Source organism: Branchiostoma lanceolatum, chromosome 15, assembly GCF_035083965.1.
Source record: "Branchiostoma lanceolatum isolate klBraLanc5 chromosome 15, klBraLanc5.hap2, whole genome shotgun sequence".
Lineage (NCBI taxonomy): Eukaryota > Metazoa > Chordata > Leptocardii > Amphioxiformes > Branchiostomatidae > Branchiostoma > Branchiostoma lanceolatum.
The window spans coordinates 16,008,831-16,025,310 of record NC_089736.1 but is presented as its reverse complement, the minus strand read 5'-3'; the positions used below and the strand labels follow the sequence as shown (position 1 = coordinate 16,025,310).

The 16,480-nt window shown below is 44.8% G+C and overlaps 1 protein-coding gene across 1 annotated transcript; it reads right to left on the bottom strand.

The window, feature by feature from the left end:
- Window positions 1-9,440: 9,440 nt before the first annotated feature.
- LOC136420320 (uncharacterized) lies at window positions 9,441-11,281 on the bottom strand. Its single transcript, XM_066407166.1, has 2 exons — window positions 9,843-11,281; window positions 9,441-9,789 (listed from the first exon to the last, which is right to left on the bottom strand). Exons 1-2 carry the CDS (start codon window positions 11,279-11,281, stop codon window positions 9,441-9,443), a joined length of 1,788 nt encoding a protein of 595 aa, XP_066263263.1.
- Between the last annotated feature and the right edge of the window lie 5,199 nt (window positions 11,282-16,480).

Genomic DNA, 16,480 nt, shown 5'->3' with positions numbered 1-16,480 from the left:
ATGAGAAAATTCATAAAGAAGGGTGACGACTCTTGCAAGAAAAATATGTCTAATTGTACTCCAAGAACAGAAAAAAATTGCACAGCTGCTTTTATCAATTTATTCTTTATTTTTCATTTTTGGTCAGCAAAATGTTCTGCCCTACAACACAATTCTAGGACACTTAGAATGTATGGAAATACATACTCCGTAATTAGCACCCAGCACTGACACTTCTTTTGAGACTTTTGGCTAAAGTAAATATAGATTTAATGGATGCCATAAGCGCGCTCATTAACTTTTACCTGATGTAAAAAAATACATTATGATTATTCCCAATCCAGATATCGCCAGAATGACGAGAAAGTACAAAAATAGGCCAATATGTTATACCCTTATTTGTACTAGAAGCGGCACTATTGAGGTAGCCATGGCTGTAGCTGAATAATTAGTTCGATAGTTGTAGAAGTGGCACCAATGTACATGTTGTAGCCATTTACCAACTTGTAGTGTAGTTACCAACTTGCTAAGTAATACCAGTCTACCAAAATAGTGTCATTCTGTGCACTTCTTGAACACAGGAATAAACGACTCGTTGCCTGTGATAACGTTACCATATTTTGTCTCTTCAACACTTGTTACAGCGATAGTACGGTGTCTATTGTGAAATTTTACCTATCTTGAATAATTTTACCTCTCGCATTAAATTTGGAGTGTGCAAAGGATGTCATTCATAAAATCTACTTGCTGTGGCCTAATACCAAGTACGTCTGCGATGATTCAACCGAAAAATACGTCACTTACATCAAGTCTAGCCTGGAAACCATACCATCGGGGGCTCCCCGATATCTCTACGGCGCCGGGAGGGATCCCCGCCCGCCCAGTCAGCTTAGTACGCTCGGGGTGTGTTTACGGCCTTGGATTAAATTACTTCGCGGCGAACCTATCTATGGCGGGAAAGGAGAAAATGACTATGGCATATAAGTAGAAAGGCTGACAGAAACGGCTCAATCATAAGCAGATTGGGCCCTGTAAAACACCCCTAAGCCGACCCCTAAAGACTGGGACCAGGCTACATAAAGTCGGGCATAAATTGAAATTGCTTACACCGATCCTAGATAAACCTTGAATAAGGATGATGTAATTCAGGTTGCAGACGGGAATTGGTAAGGTAAGGGGATTGCAGGTGGAACGGTAGCCTGGAAACCATACCATCGAAAGCTCCCCGGTATCTCTACGGCGCTGGGAGTGGTGTCCCCCGCCAAGACAGATTAACCTGCCCGGGGTGGGTTTACGAACTTGGCTTAATTAGGTCGCTCCCTTACGTTGGCCTCCAAATTCTATATGGCAGCTAAGTAGACAGGCTGACAGAAACGGCTCAATATAGCAGACTGGGCCGGGAAAAACACCCCTAAGCCGACCCGTAGGAACTGGGACCAGGTTAGTAGAACGCGGGACCATGTCACTCCTCCAATGATTGTAAAATACCATTGTCATCCCATACTACTACACCATATTGTATTCGATAGATTGATTAATCTAATAGAACTTTATCTAATGTACCAGTGGATGCCATACTTTGTGCCTTGTACAATTGTTGTGCAATAAAGTTATTATTATCAATGAAGCGGTGTGCACAGGTTGGGGAGGGGGGCAGCAAAAAGCGTATGGAATCAATATCCGAGTTCACGTCAATGACGTGAACAATACAACACGGCATGTCTACAGTCCATTACACGGCTGAAGGTTAAGGAAATCTTTCAATATTACACCTCAAAATTCGTTCAATCATTTCAAAAGGTCTGGTGTATGACGGATTTAGCGTGTGATAGACTTGAAAACTTGCCAGGGCTTGCTGTTCGAAGACAGGTCAGAGCTGAGTCATTGTACAGCTTCTGTTAGGACATCTACAGTCTTGATCTCTCTGTTAACAGCTAATGCAGGTAAATCGAGTTGCTGACTTCAATTCGTTATGAATATGAATTAATAATTATGGAGGGGCAAATCAAGCTTCTTGCTACCCTTCTACTGGTCAGGCCCCCCAAAAAAAGGAGGCCAAATGGCGTCGCGATGCCGGAATGGCAGGGTGTTTGGCCCAGAATTCAGAGGTCCTCGGTTCGAATCCTAGGTCCCCTGACTTGTACCGTTGACATTGTGCTCTTGGGGAAGGCATTTTACACGACTTTCCTCACGTAACTCAAGTGATAATGAGTACCCAGCTTCGGTTATGAAAGTCCCTTGGATAGGACGTTAACTGGAGGTTCCGTGTTTGAGGAGAGTCATATCTCGATCCCCTTATCGAAAGGAGAAGGAGTCCTTGCCGGTGTGAGTGGAGGAATTGGATTAAATAAATCTGTCTGGATATGCAGGTTTTACCTGTCAGTACAAACTCGTTCTGTTACGCCATGTGGCGGTTCACTCCGTTTGCAATACAAACAAGAGTCTGAGGACCCAAAATCTCCATGAAAGTTTTTTTTTTAAATGTTGTGTTATGTTTGTGTATGTTATTTGTTGTTGGGTTGTTATGTTATGTTTTATCTGCTTCAGGGTGGTTGTGTTTGTTTATATTTGTTTTATGTGGTCTGTTACGCCTCAGTGCATTTGTTTCTCCTTCTCTTTTGGCTCTCATGTGATCTCTCTTCATCTTCTTATGTATCTCTGACACCTGGAGACATCCCGACCTTGCCTACAAAGTTGTGTAAATTATAAACTATCAGGGACAGCGGTTGATAGAACACAACTTTACAGGTGAATAAAAGACAGGGGTACAATAGATAGGCAGGAAAGGTTACGGGTGACCATATCATGTCAAAGTGCTACGTAGCTACGTATAAACTGGTAGCAATCGTAGCATTGTACGTTAAATATATTCTGGTCCACAGTACCATTGCCAAACCATTGAGAAAATAAAGCCAGACCACAACTGGTACACGGTATGAGCAAGAAACAGCCTGTTAACAGGTCAAAGTGAATTTACACATAATCAAATGTGTGATGTGTCCTGGTTACTTCACATACCTTATGCTTTGGATCCCCATCATCATCCTTTGATCCACAGAAACTGATCTTGACCTCTTCTTTGCTATTTTCCCATATTATTCAACTGGGGTCCTCAAACATACAGACAGACTGGAATGAGTTGCCTTACATTAAAACCATGTATAACTGTTCCTTTCACTACCTGCTGTCATTAGCTTCTAGTCTGGTCAAATCAGTCCCTACAGACTGTTAAGCGCCAACAGCTGTTAACAACCAACAGTTGCTAAATTGATTGATGGGCTTGGCAAGCTAAAGCCAACAGCTGTTGACAAGTGACCCACTTACGCTATAGCTACTAACAAAGCACCCGATATAGGATAGGCCAACACAGCAAATATAGATTTCCCCATTACTTAGGCAAATTATGTCCAATTTGCATAATTTGCACTTCATTGTATACAACCCTCTCTAAGCTACCTGCCAAGTAAATAACATGAGTATCTGTCGCTCCTTTCTTCAGTTATTCATCTTTGAAGATTTTGACAAATACGCCATTACAGTTCCAGTGACACATACCAGAGGGCCCAAATTCGACCTTGACCTTTCTCCTCCCAACAACTACCCACAGACCAAATATCATTACAATTCATCCACACGTTCTATAGTTATGCTGATTTTACGCCGGTGACACATACATACACACACAGTGACACAAACATACATACACGCGCACACACGCGCAAACACACTAACTTTGCATGATTTGCACTTCAGTGTGTACATCTCTGTCCAACCTACCTGCGTACCAAATAACATGAAAATCTGTTGTTCCTCTCTTCAGTTATACCCCTTTAGAACTTTTTTACAAATAGGCAATTGCAGTTCCAGGGACACAAACCAGGGGGCCCAAAATCGACCTTGACCATTCTCCTCCCAGCGCATACCCACATACCAAATATCATAACAATCCATCTACACGTTCTACAGTTATGCTTACTTAAAGCATCCAGCGACACACATGCAAACGATTTACCTCCTTACTTATGCAAATTCGGTCTCATTTGCATAGTTTGCACTTAAGTGTGTACATCTTGGTCTAACCTACCTGTGTACTAAATAACATGACGATCTGTCGATCCACTCTTCAGTTCTTCTACATTGAAGATTTTTACAAATACGCCATTGCAGTTCCAGTAACACATGCCAGGGGGTCGAAAATCGACCTTGACCTTCCTCCTCTTAACACCCACCCACATACCAAAAATCATTACAATCCATGTACAGGTTCTACAGTTATGGTGACTTTAAGCATCCGGTGACACATACATACACACAAACACCAAACGCAAGCAAAACAGTATATCCATGAAAAAGCCTTTTTTCATGGAGATAACAAGAATCAAATCAGCCCCGACTGTGAGATATTGTGTAACACAGGCAAGGAGGTAAGCGATTGGGGCAAGTGAATTACTTGTCAGATAGCTTGGCTATCATTTGAAACTAACTTAATATCCGCAAATCTGCAAAGGGACAGGGACATGTGATCAGATTTATTGAACTTTAAATGATATGCAGACTTATCTTTATTTTATATTTCGTCTCACTCTTATCTATTCCCTCATGAACTCAATAAAAAGCGGCCTGTAGGTCGATTTGAGCCTCTCGTGATATTTTCGTGGCAGACGCATGTCGGAAAGGTACGGAGAGCTATAATTTACAACTAAGGCCACAGCAAGTAAATTTTATGGATGACATCCTCCGCAGACTCCAAAATTAATGAGATAGGGCGAAAAAAAAACAAGGCGGGCAAAAAAAACACAAGATTCCAATATTTTCAATTATTGAGATCATAAATCTTGTTAAACACGACTTGAGGCGACGAAATATGATGTCATGACCAACAGGTCTTTTATTCCTGTATTCAACCAATGAGGTTTCATATATAATATAAAACCTCCTTAATTCAACGGTAAACATGTCCTTGTAGATGTATATACATCATCTCAATAGACTAACTACAACAAATGCAGAAAAATGCTTGTTGTACCATCATCTGAAGCAATTACACTCAATTAACTAGACCCCCCCCATTATTTATATAATGTCCTTGCTAGAAAAAATTCAGCTTGTTATTATACCATCATGGGCAGGAACTACACTGGGTATTCATATTCAACGAAACACCTTAGACTGTCAACATTAAACTGTTCTTGAAGATGTGTATACAGCTCAATTAACTAGAACAAATGAAGAAAACAGCTTGTCATACCATCATGGACAGGAACTACACTGGGTATTCATATGCAATGAAACACCTTAGACTGTCAACATTTACTACATATTTGCCAATTTTTGGCATGTTGACCACCGTCGGAGGGCAATAAAATTTCTTGTTTTTTATTTCGAAATCAGGCGAAAATTAATGAGCGCGCTGATGTCATCCATAAAAATTACTTGCTGTGGCCTAACGTTATACCCGCAAGTCTGTAAAGGGACGGGGAAATATGTTTAGATTTATTGAACTTTAAATGATATGCAAACCGTAACTTTGTGACATATTTTGTCTCATCCTTACTTCTTCCCTAATGAACTCAATGAAAAACGGCCTGTAGGTCGATTTGAGCCTGTCGTGATATTTTCGTGGCAGGCGCATGTCGGAAAAGATACGGAGAGCGAGGTCCTCTGGCGACAACGTGGGAAAATGCGTGCCTCTTTCATAGCCGGAAAGCACCGTAAGAATGTTTGCATAGAAGGATGACGACCCCTTTAGGAAAAACAGGCCGAATTGTACTCAACAAACTAAAAAAAAAACATGGAACAGCAGTTTCTTTATATTTTTTGTGGGCAAAATGTACTGTTCCAAACAATTTTATGATTTTTAAAAGATGTCGAAATCCTCTCCCTCCCATAAGGAAATTATTTTCAATTCAGATTGCAGACGGAACCAAGCGAGTAAAGAAGAATGCAGCTGGATCGTGGGACCATGCCATCAAGGTAGCAGAATACAGTATTAATGGGCGACCCCCGTCCCCAATAGTAGTTCGGGTATGAAGTAGTGCGTCACATTGCTTGAAAAGGCCGTAGTTTCTCTTCTGTGTACGTTAGCGAGGCGGAAACTGTGGTGAATGGTAGTGGAATACGTTAGTTTTGAGTGTGTATGAGTTGGATTACGATGCTTGTTCGATCGGCTTGGATTCGCGCCTGAATATTGTAACCGCCCGACTACTGTGAGTCGGCTGCAGTATAAAGACCACCGCTGAGGGTCATATCAAAGTGGTTTTTAAAAGAGAGTGAGCCGGGAAATGTAAGCTCATTTTCACATATTTGTAGATTGAACCTTAATTTTAACCATTTTAGAATATGGCACCCTAATTGTGCACCTTACTATAAATTTTCAAGCGTCCAAGCTTCTCACTTTCAGGGGTGCCAAAGAATACATATGAATTTTACGGAATACATACGATCCATTACTAGAAACATACGATCCGTACGGAATACATACGCTCCATTACGCAGAAACATACGATCGGTACGTAATACATACGATTCATTACGCTGAATACGATCCTTACTAATTTGCTGGCCATCGCGCTAGCACCGAATCTAGCTTTGTCTTGTCCTCCTAGTTGGTCTAAGCCTACATCAGTCTTGATTTAGTGCAGTTTGAGATTCTCAGAGTTTAGCCGGATGGGATACGCCATTATTAAGCCCTTAAAAGCCAAGATATCATACGAAGAACTGGTTATCCCGAGTCCGCCATGTTGAATTTGCCGACGGTGTCACGTGATCCAGGCACATTTTTAGATTAGTAAGGATCGTATGTATTCCGCATAATGGATCGTATGTATTCCGTACGGATCGTATGTTTCTGCGTAATGGATCGTATGTATTCCGTACGGATCGTATGTTTCTAGAAATGGATTGTATGTATTCCGTAAAATTCGTATGTATTCCGTAAAATTCGTATGTATTCCGTAAAATTCGTATGTATTCCGTAAAATTCGTATGTATTCCGTAAAATTCGTATGTATTCTTTGGCACCCCTGAATTTGGGATCCTTAACCATGTAAACCCCTATAGGTGAAATACTGGGATCTACGACCTTAAACATACAGAGGCGTGCACAGGTGGGGGAGTGGGGCAACAAGAAGGGTAGGGAATCGATATTCGAGTTATTTCCAAGACCTAAACAATAGAGTCCATTCCGAGTCACCGCAACGGTTGTTATTATCATAATTTACAACTGTTATTATTTCTTTTCAATTATTTGTCAAGGAGATTTCATAGTTTTGAAATATTGCGAATGTCATTTCAACTTTATAATTGCATGCTGTAGCCTGGGCGTTTCTGCAATGACGCATTCAAGGAAAGATGGGTGTTTGATTGTCTGCCTCTCTTTTATGAATAGACAGAGAAGACTGATTTTTGGCTCTTATCTTGACATATATGGGAACAGACGTATGCTATCACGTCATAGGTCCATTCTGACTAACCAGGAGGCCTTAAACTGTTGACGTAGGATGCCAGCACATTTTAATCAATTCTAAGAAACTGTTGCAATATTGTCTGTTGTGAGATATAAATACACGAAGGGTTTACTTTTTCGATTTGCATTTGAGAATAGAGCGAGACGCAGTTTTTATGATTTGGATTCAAATGTAAAATCTTTACTAGGTCCGTCTCTGAAATACGAGATAACAGCAAAGCATTCAAATGTTGCTATGGAAACTGTATATATGTCAGGGTACAGGTTACAATCTAGACCGCGATATCTACCCTAACACACAAACATATCCATAAAAGTACATGTCAACACTAAGAAATGCCACGAAAAATCATTTCGCATTAGCTCACGGCTGCTATTTTACCTATTCCAAATATTGTTACTTTAACTAGTAGATACAGTTCCTACAATAGTGACATCGAAGTTTTTCTTAGTTGTCTTAAGAAATCGACATACCCTAGAATGTGGTGATGCTGCTTAACGCTTAAGAACGCCGCATCGTAGGTTCTATGACGCTCAAGGTGTGGACATAATTCGTCTAGTAAGACGTCTTAACGTTATCCGCCACCATGCACAGCGTAACGTGATTGGCTCATGCTGATCAAGTGGTTGGTATATCATTTATCACCATGTATGATGAAGACGTAATGGCTCTGAATTCTTTTAATTTTTTTTATTGCATAAGATGAGTATAGCTAGCAAGGCTACTCGAGTTAAACCATTAAAATAAAAACAAACAAACACACAGACGGACACACGCTAGTATACATACACACACACACACAAACACACACACACACGCACACACACACACACACACACACACGCACACACACACACACACACACACACACACACACACAAACACACAGACACAGACAAGAAAAAGAAAACCTTAAGCCCCCCTCTCACTGGACCCGCGGCACTCTGGCGGCGTCGCTGCGTCCTAAATTGTATTTGTGTTACGCTTGACTTTATAATGGGAATATCATACAAGTATGACCAAAAAGACAACAAGACACGCAAAGCTTAAAAAGATTCATTTTTTTGTCAATTAAATTCACTGGGTGCTTTGTCAATTCAATCAGCCGCAGCGACGCCGCCAGCCTGCTGCGGGTCCGGTGAGAGGGGGGCTTTAGCGAAGGTAACACCGGTTCTCTTTGCCTTAAAAGACCGTTAGAAACAATGGTCCTGAATGAAAAGTTCCACCCGCATTCTAGTAGACTCTTCCAATGACACAAAACATGACCTTGAATATCCTGCCCCTTCGGTCTGTTTTTCATGCAATACTTGAAGTGTCTTGCTTAGCTACAGGCTATCGCTGACCTCGGTTTCCACACACACAGAGGGTTTCACAGGAACTCGGTACAGAAAGATTACTATTAAACCCCATGGTGGGACGACCTGGCTACTAGCCCCCATTGCATGCCTTCTGGGTGGCGTTTATTTGAAAGGAGAGGGAGTTTACGGGCCGCAATACGATTTCTCCAGCAAAATTACATGACCCCTATAGAGAAGGGACTGCCTGCTCGTACAGCCCCTATTATTTCCTCCTTTGCAGTCTTCCTTAAACGGAGTCGTATATATTTGTGGGAGGGGGGTGAAGCGATTTCAAACGGGCCAAGGTTCTCTAAGGCCGAAGGAGTTATGTCGCCGAGGGACGACCGCCTTTCTAGGAAGTCTGAGAAGGAGGCCACCCTATTGGGTGAAGCCGCCAAGCTGGTCGGCTATGCTATTTACTATTTCTGCCGCTCTCACGTCGTATGCAGAGTCATTTACCTATTTGGAGCCGTCGTATAGATGTGAAATGTATTGTATTTCTACACTGAATCATGTCTATATTGATGCATGGATGAACTGAGAAATAATGACAACTGACCATCTACTATGTATGTATGTTTTACATGACAGACCACGTGGTCTTATGCTACATGCTTACACAGTATAATATACAATAAATTATGTTTTATGCTATATATCACTTTATGCTATTGACCTTGGCATTCCACATCCGCCTGTTTCTTGCTTTTCTAGCTAAGTGTTCGAAAGGTAATAAGTGTTCACAGTCCATCAGCAGTGAGCCTTCAGGCGGGTTGTCTCCTTCGCACACGTAGGCATTCAGGGTGCACCTGACCAGTCTGGAGGGGTCCATGCGGAGAATGTGGCCCAGGGACCGGAGTCTCCTACGACGGATGGCTGACATCAGGTTGTAGTCTGGGTTTGTTGTTGTGTCCCGAAAGTGTTTCTTAGTGATCACGTGTAGACATCTGCTGTTGAAACCGTTGATCATCCTTGTGACGTCCTGCGTTAAGTCCCATGCTTCACAGCTGTGCGTGAGGGTTGAACAGAAGATTTGTACAGACGTATCTTCATTGGATGCGGAAGTCTGTGGTCCCTCCATATATGTTGTAGGGAGCTGAAGCGGGATTGTGCGATGTCCATTCTGTATTTCACATCTGCTCTATGGTCACCATCACATTGCATGCGGATTCCGAGGTAGTCAAATGTGTGGACGTTTTCTAGCTGTTGGCCTTGTAGGATGACGTGATCACGTTCCTTTTCCTTGGCAAGTCTCTTCTGTCGCTGTACCTTCTTGTCTGCGAGGCTACCGGCACGTGACCGGGTATTGGCGGTGGAGGGATGATGTAGGCACCAGCGACTCCGGTGAATTGCTAGGCCCCTTTTTGTTTTGAAGTCTCTTGTACAATCTGGGCATCTGTGTTTGAGGTTCAAGGCAGCTACCTCGGCCTCCGTCGTCTTTGATACGCGGTCTTTGCGATGTATGTGCATGGCTTTTGTTTTGGGGACTGATATTTCCATGGCAGCATCGTCCCTGGAACCTCTGGCTATTGCGGAGATGCGTTCGGAGGCCTCTTGGACGCTTTCGTCCATCAGACCTGCATCGTCAGCGTACTCCAGACGGCTGATGGTTACTTGGTAAGGTGGGCTGCCGACCGTTACCCCGGCGCTGGGACTGTCATGTAGTGCGAATATACGCATGAGTCCAATGATAAAGGCGACTGGAGAGAATATATCTCCTTGTAGGACACCCCGTGAGATCTTAAACGGATCTGAGAGCTCTTGGTTGCCGCTAGGGCTTGTTACACAGACGCATCCAGTGGCCGCGCCGAATATGGCTTGGATGATTCTGCGCACCTTGAGAGATGCACCAGCTGAACTGAGCGCTTCGTCGAGGAAGAGTTGGCTTTCAGTGTCAAACGCAGCAGCATAATCAATGAAGGTGACAACTGCTGGTTTCGCCTCCCGGAGCAACATGTTTATCGTCCACTTCAGGATGCAGACATTGTCGCGGGTACCCCTTGTAGGTCGGAACCCTGCCTGGCTGTCTGGGATCAGTGGCTCAAGTTGAACATGTAGACGGCTGGCGATTACAGCAGAGAGGAGCTTGTAGGCATGGCTGAGGAGACAGATCGCCCGGTAGTTACTGAAGTTGTTGCGGTCATTTTTCTTGTAGAGCATGATGAAAATGCCTTTCACGAGTTCAGGGGGTACAATCTCAGAATCCCAGATCAGGTGTACTACTCGGAAGAGTTCACGCTTGGCTGCGGGTGAGTGCTGATAAGCTTCTATTGGTATTTTGTCATACCCTGGTGCTTTGCCGCTTTTAAGGGCTTTCAGACACTCTTCAAGTTCACTGTCACTGAGATGATCCTCCTGACTTACTGTAGTCCCACGCTGGCGGTGAGAGTCTGGCGCATGTTTCGTGTAAGACATCACGAAATCGCCGGCAGGGGCAGCCAGAGCTGCGGGCTGTTGCAGGCTATGCACCCGACTGACACATCCTGGTGTGAGCGCCATAGGCTCGCTTTCATGTAAGACATCACGATGTCGCCAGCAGGGGCAGCCAGAGGTGCGGGCTGTTTCAAGCTTTGCACCCGAGTGCCACAACCTGGTGTGAGCGCTAAAGACTCGCTTTCATGTAAGGCATCACGACATCAGCGGCAGGCGCAGCCAGGGGTGCCGGCTTTTTCAGGTCCTGTACCAGAGTGCCCGTCCATGTGTGAGCGCATGGGACGGGGTAAGACATCACGAAAACGCTCGGCAGTGTGACAAGACAGACCTTTGAATGGACTGTAGTTCGCTGTAGTAGCGTAGTTGGGTAGTCGGTCTTGCCCTTGGGATGCTAGCGGATGGGGAACTGCTTGTACTCGGTCCGATATGTCGTACCGGCCGTGGAAACTTTTGTAGACGACCGTGCGGACGGCTCCATGAAAAAAAAGGCCTTTGCTTGGGCTGTAGTTCGCTGTAGTTGCGTAGTTGGGTAGTCGGTCTTGCCGTTGGGAGGTTAGCGGACAGGGAACTGCTTGTACTCGGTCCGACATGTCCTACCTGCCGTGGAAACATTTGTAGACGCCCGTGCGGACGGCTCTATGTAAAAAACGACCTTTGAATGAGCTGTAGTTTGCTGTAGTTGCGTAGTTGGCTGCTCTGTCTTCTCGTTGGGAGGCTAGCGGATAGGCAACTGCTCATACTCGGGGCCGGGAACATGACCTGCCTGCCGTGAACATTTGTAGACTCCCGTACAGACGGCCCCATGAAAAAAACTTACCTATGAATAGGCTGTAGCTTGCTGTAGTTGCGTAGTTGGCTACTCTGTCTTCTCGTTGGGAGGCTAGCGGATAGGTCACTGCTCATACTCGGGGCCGCGGACATGACCTGCCTGCCGTGAACATTTGTAGACTCCCGTACAGACGGCCCTATGAAAAAACTTACCTATGAATAGGCTGTAGTTTGCTGTAGTTGTGTAGTTGGCTGCTCTGTCTTGCACGATCACCTTAGAGGAATTAAACACTGCAATCTCTAAACTAAAGAACAACAAATCAAGCGGAAATGACAGCATTCTAAATGAAATGTTAAAATCTGGCAAAATGCAGCTAAAAGACCCTCTTCTCAATTTCTTTAACACTTGTTTGCAAAACGTTTATTTATCCAACTACGCAACTACAGCGAACTACAGCTCATTCAAAGGTCGTTTTTTTCTTCAAAAAGCCGTCCGCACGGGCGTCTACAAATGTTTCCACGGCAGGTAGGACATGTCGGACCGAGTAAAAGCAGTTCCCCATCCGCTAGCCTCCCAACGGCAAGACCGACTACCCAACTACGCAACTACAGCGAACTACAGCCCATTCAAAAGTCGTTTTTTTCCATAAAGCCGTCCGCACGGTCGTCTACAAATGTTTCCACGGCAGGTAGGACATGTCGTACCGAGTACAAGCACTTCCCCATCCGCTAGCCTCCCAACGAGAAGACAGAGCAGCCAACTACGCAACTACAGCAAACTACAGCTTATTCATAGGTAAGTTTTTTCATAGGGCCGTCTGTACGGGAGTCTACAAATGTTCACGGCAGGCAGGTCATGTCCGCGGCCCCGAGTATGAGCAGTGGCCTATCCGCTAGCCTCACAACGAGAAGACAGAGCAGCCAACTACACAACTATAGCAAACTACAGCCTATTCATAGGTAAGTTTTTTCATAGGGCCGTCTGTACGGGAGTCTACAAATGTTCACGGCAGGCAGCTCATGTTCCCGGCCCCGAGTATGAGCAGTTGCCATTCCGCTAGCCTCCCAACGAGAAGACAGAGCAGCCAACTACACAACTACAGCAAACTACAGCCTATTCATAGGTAAGTTTTTTCATAGGGCCGTCAGTACGGGAGTCTACAAATGTTCACGGCAGGCAGGTCATGTCCGCGGCCCCGAGTATGAGCAGTTGCCTATCCGCTAGCCTCCCAACAAGAAGACAGAGCAGCCAACTACACAACTAAAGCAAACTACAGCCTATTCATAGGTAAGTTTTTTCATAGGGCCGTCTGTACGGGAGTCTACAAATGTTCACGGCAGGCAGGTCATGTCCGCGGCCCCGAGTATGAGCAGTTGCCTATCCGCTAGCCTCCCAACGAGAAGACAGAGCAGCCAACTACACAACTACAGCAAACTACAGCCTATTCATAGGTAAGTTTTTTTCATAGGGCCGTCTGTACGGGAGTCTACAAATGTTTCCACGGCAGGTAGGACATGTCGTACCGAGTACAAGCACTTTCCTATCCGCTAGCCTCCCAACGAGTAGACAGAGCAGCCGACTACGCAACTACAGCAAACTACAGCCTATTCATAGGTAAGTTTTTTTTCATAGGGCCGTCTGTACGGGAGTCTACAAATGTTCACGGCAGGCAGGTCATGTCCGCGGCCCCGAGTATGAGCAGTTGCCTATCCGCTAGCCTCCCAACGAGAAGACAGAGCAGCCAACTAGGCAACTACAGCAAACTACAGCCTATTCATAGGGTTTTTTTTTTTTATAGGGCCGTCTGTACGGGAGTCTACAAATGTTCACGGCAGGCAGGTCATGTCCGCGGCCCCGAGTATGAGCAGTTGCCTATCCGCTAGCCTCCCAACGAGAAGACAGAGCAGCCAACTAGGCAACTACAGCAAACTACAGCCTATCCATAGGTTTTTTTTCTTTTTTTTATAGGGCCGTCTGTACGGGAGTCTACAAATGTTCACGGCAGGCAGGTCATGTCCGCGGCCCCGAGTATGAGCAGTTGCCTATCCGCTAGCCTCCCAACAAGAAGACAGAGCAGCCAACTACACAACTACAGCAAACTACAGCCTATTCATAGGTAAGTTTTTTCATGGGGCCGTCTGTACGGGAGTCTACAAATGTTCACGGCAGGCAGGTCATGTCGTACCGAGCACAAGCACTTCCCCATCCGCTAGCCTCCCAACGAAAAGACAGAGCAGCCAACTACGCAACTACAGCAAACTACAGCCTATTCATAGGTAAGTTTTTTTTTCATAGGGCCGTCTGTACGGGAGTCTAAAAATGTTCACGGCAGGCAGGTCATGTCCGCGGCCCCGAGTATGAGCAGTGGCCTATCCGCTAGCCTCCCAACGAGAAGACAGAGCAGCCAACTACACAACTACAGCAAACTACAGCCTATTCATAGGTAAGTTTTTTTTCATAGGGCCGTCTGTACGTGAGTCTAAAAATGTTCACGGCAGGCAGGTCATGTTCGCGGCCCCGAGTATGAGCAGTTGCCTATCCGCTAGCCTCCCAACGAGAAGTCAGAGCAGCCAACTACACAACTACAGCAAACTACAGCCTATTAATAGGTAAGTTTTTTCATAGGGCCGTCTGTACGGGAGTCTACAAATGTTTTTTTTTTTTTTCATACTAATCATAGGGCTGTCTGTACGGGAGTCTACAAATGTTTCCACGACAGGCGGGTCATGTCGCTCCGGGTATACGCAGTTGCCTATCCGCTAGCCTCCCAACGAGAAGACAGAGCAGCCAACTACGCAACTACAGCTAGCTACAGCCTATTCAAAGGTAAGTTTTTTTCATCGGGATGTCTGTACGGGAGTCTACAAATGTTTCCAAGGCAGGCAGGTCATGTCGCCCCGAGTATAAGCAGTTGCCTATCCGCTAGCCTCCCAACGAGAAGACAGAGCAGCCAACTACGCAACTACAGCTAGCTACAGCCTATTCAAAGGTCAGTTTTTTTCATCGCGCTGTCTGTACGGGAGTCTACAAATGTTTCCAAGGCAGGCAGGTCATGTCGCTTGAGTATGAGCAGTTGCCTATCCGCTAGCCTCCCAACGAGAAGACAGAGCAGCCAACTACGCAACTACAGCTAGCTACAGCCTATTCAAAGGTAATTTTTTTCATAGGGCTGTCTGTACGGGAGTCTACAAATGTTTCCACGGCAGGCAGGTCATGTTGCCCCGAGTATATGCAGTTGCCTATCCGCTAGGCACCCAACGAGAAGACAGAGCAGCCAACTACGCAACTACAGCTAGCTACAGCCTATTCAAAGGTAAGTTTTTTTCATAGGGCTGTCTGTACGGGAGTCTACAAATGTTTCCACGGCAGGCAGGTCATGTCGCCCCGAGTATAAGCAGTTGCCTATCTGCTAGCCTCCCAAAGACAACCGACTACCCAACTACGCTACAAACTACCGCTCATTTAAAGATCTTGTCACACATGGCATCACTTGCCGGTGATTGCGTCATGTCTTACGTTGTCCCTGGCGCTCTTAGAGGACGGGTATGGCGGTTCATACCAGTCAAAAGCGAAATACATTGTATTTGGGCGAAATACAGTGTATTTGGCTTTCGAATACACTGTATTTAGCTAATACACTGTATTTCGCCAAATACACTGTATTTCACCCAAATACAATGTATTTCGCTAAAACACTGTATTTCGCCAAATACACTGTATTTCACCCAAATACAATGTATTTCGCAGATACACCGTATCTCACCCCAATATTTGCGAAATACAGCGTCTTTCGCCAGATGCACTGTATTTCGCCAAATACAACGTATTTCACCCAGATACAGTGTATTTCGCTAATGCACTGTATTTCGCCAAATACAACGTATTTCACCCAGATACACTGTATTTCGCTAATACACTGTATTTCGCCAAATACACTGTATTTCACCCAAATACACTGTATTTCGCAAATACACCGTATTTCACCCCAATATTTGCGAAATACAGCGTCTTTCGCCAATTTCGCCAAATACAACGTATTTCACCCAAATACAGTGTATTTGCGAAATACAGCGTGTATTAGACCAGTACAGTGTATTTCACCCCAGTACAATGTGTTTCACTGTATAGACCCAGTACAATGTATTTCACCCCAGTACAATGTATTTCACTGTATACACCCAGTACAATGTATTTCACCCCAGTACAATGTATTAATCCCACTACAATATATTGGGTGGGTACGGTGCGCTGCATTTGGGCAACCCTGCAGTACTGCCTGACTCCGCAAAGCAGATATGGCGACATTGTACTAGTATTTCACGTAAGCTGACACGTGCAGTACCACTACAATCCGCCACGACAGTCTGCCTTGTGTTTGTCAAAAAGTTTGTGCATGGTTCGTGGCGGTTCAGGTAGCGGTGTGTAAATCCATTGCGTCTAAATGTTCAGGTACTAAGAAGGTTTATGCCATCATCTAAACGTATCGTAAATCCATT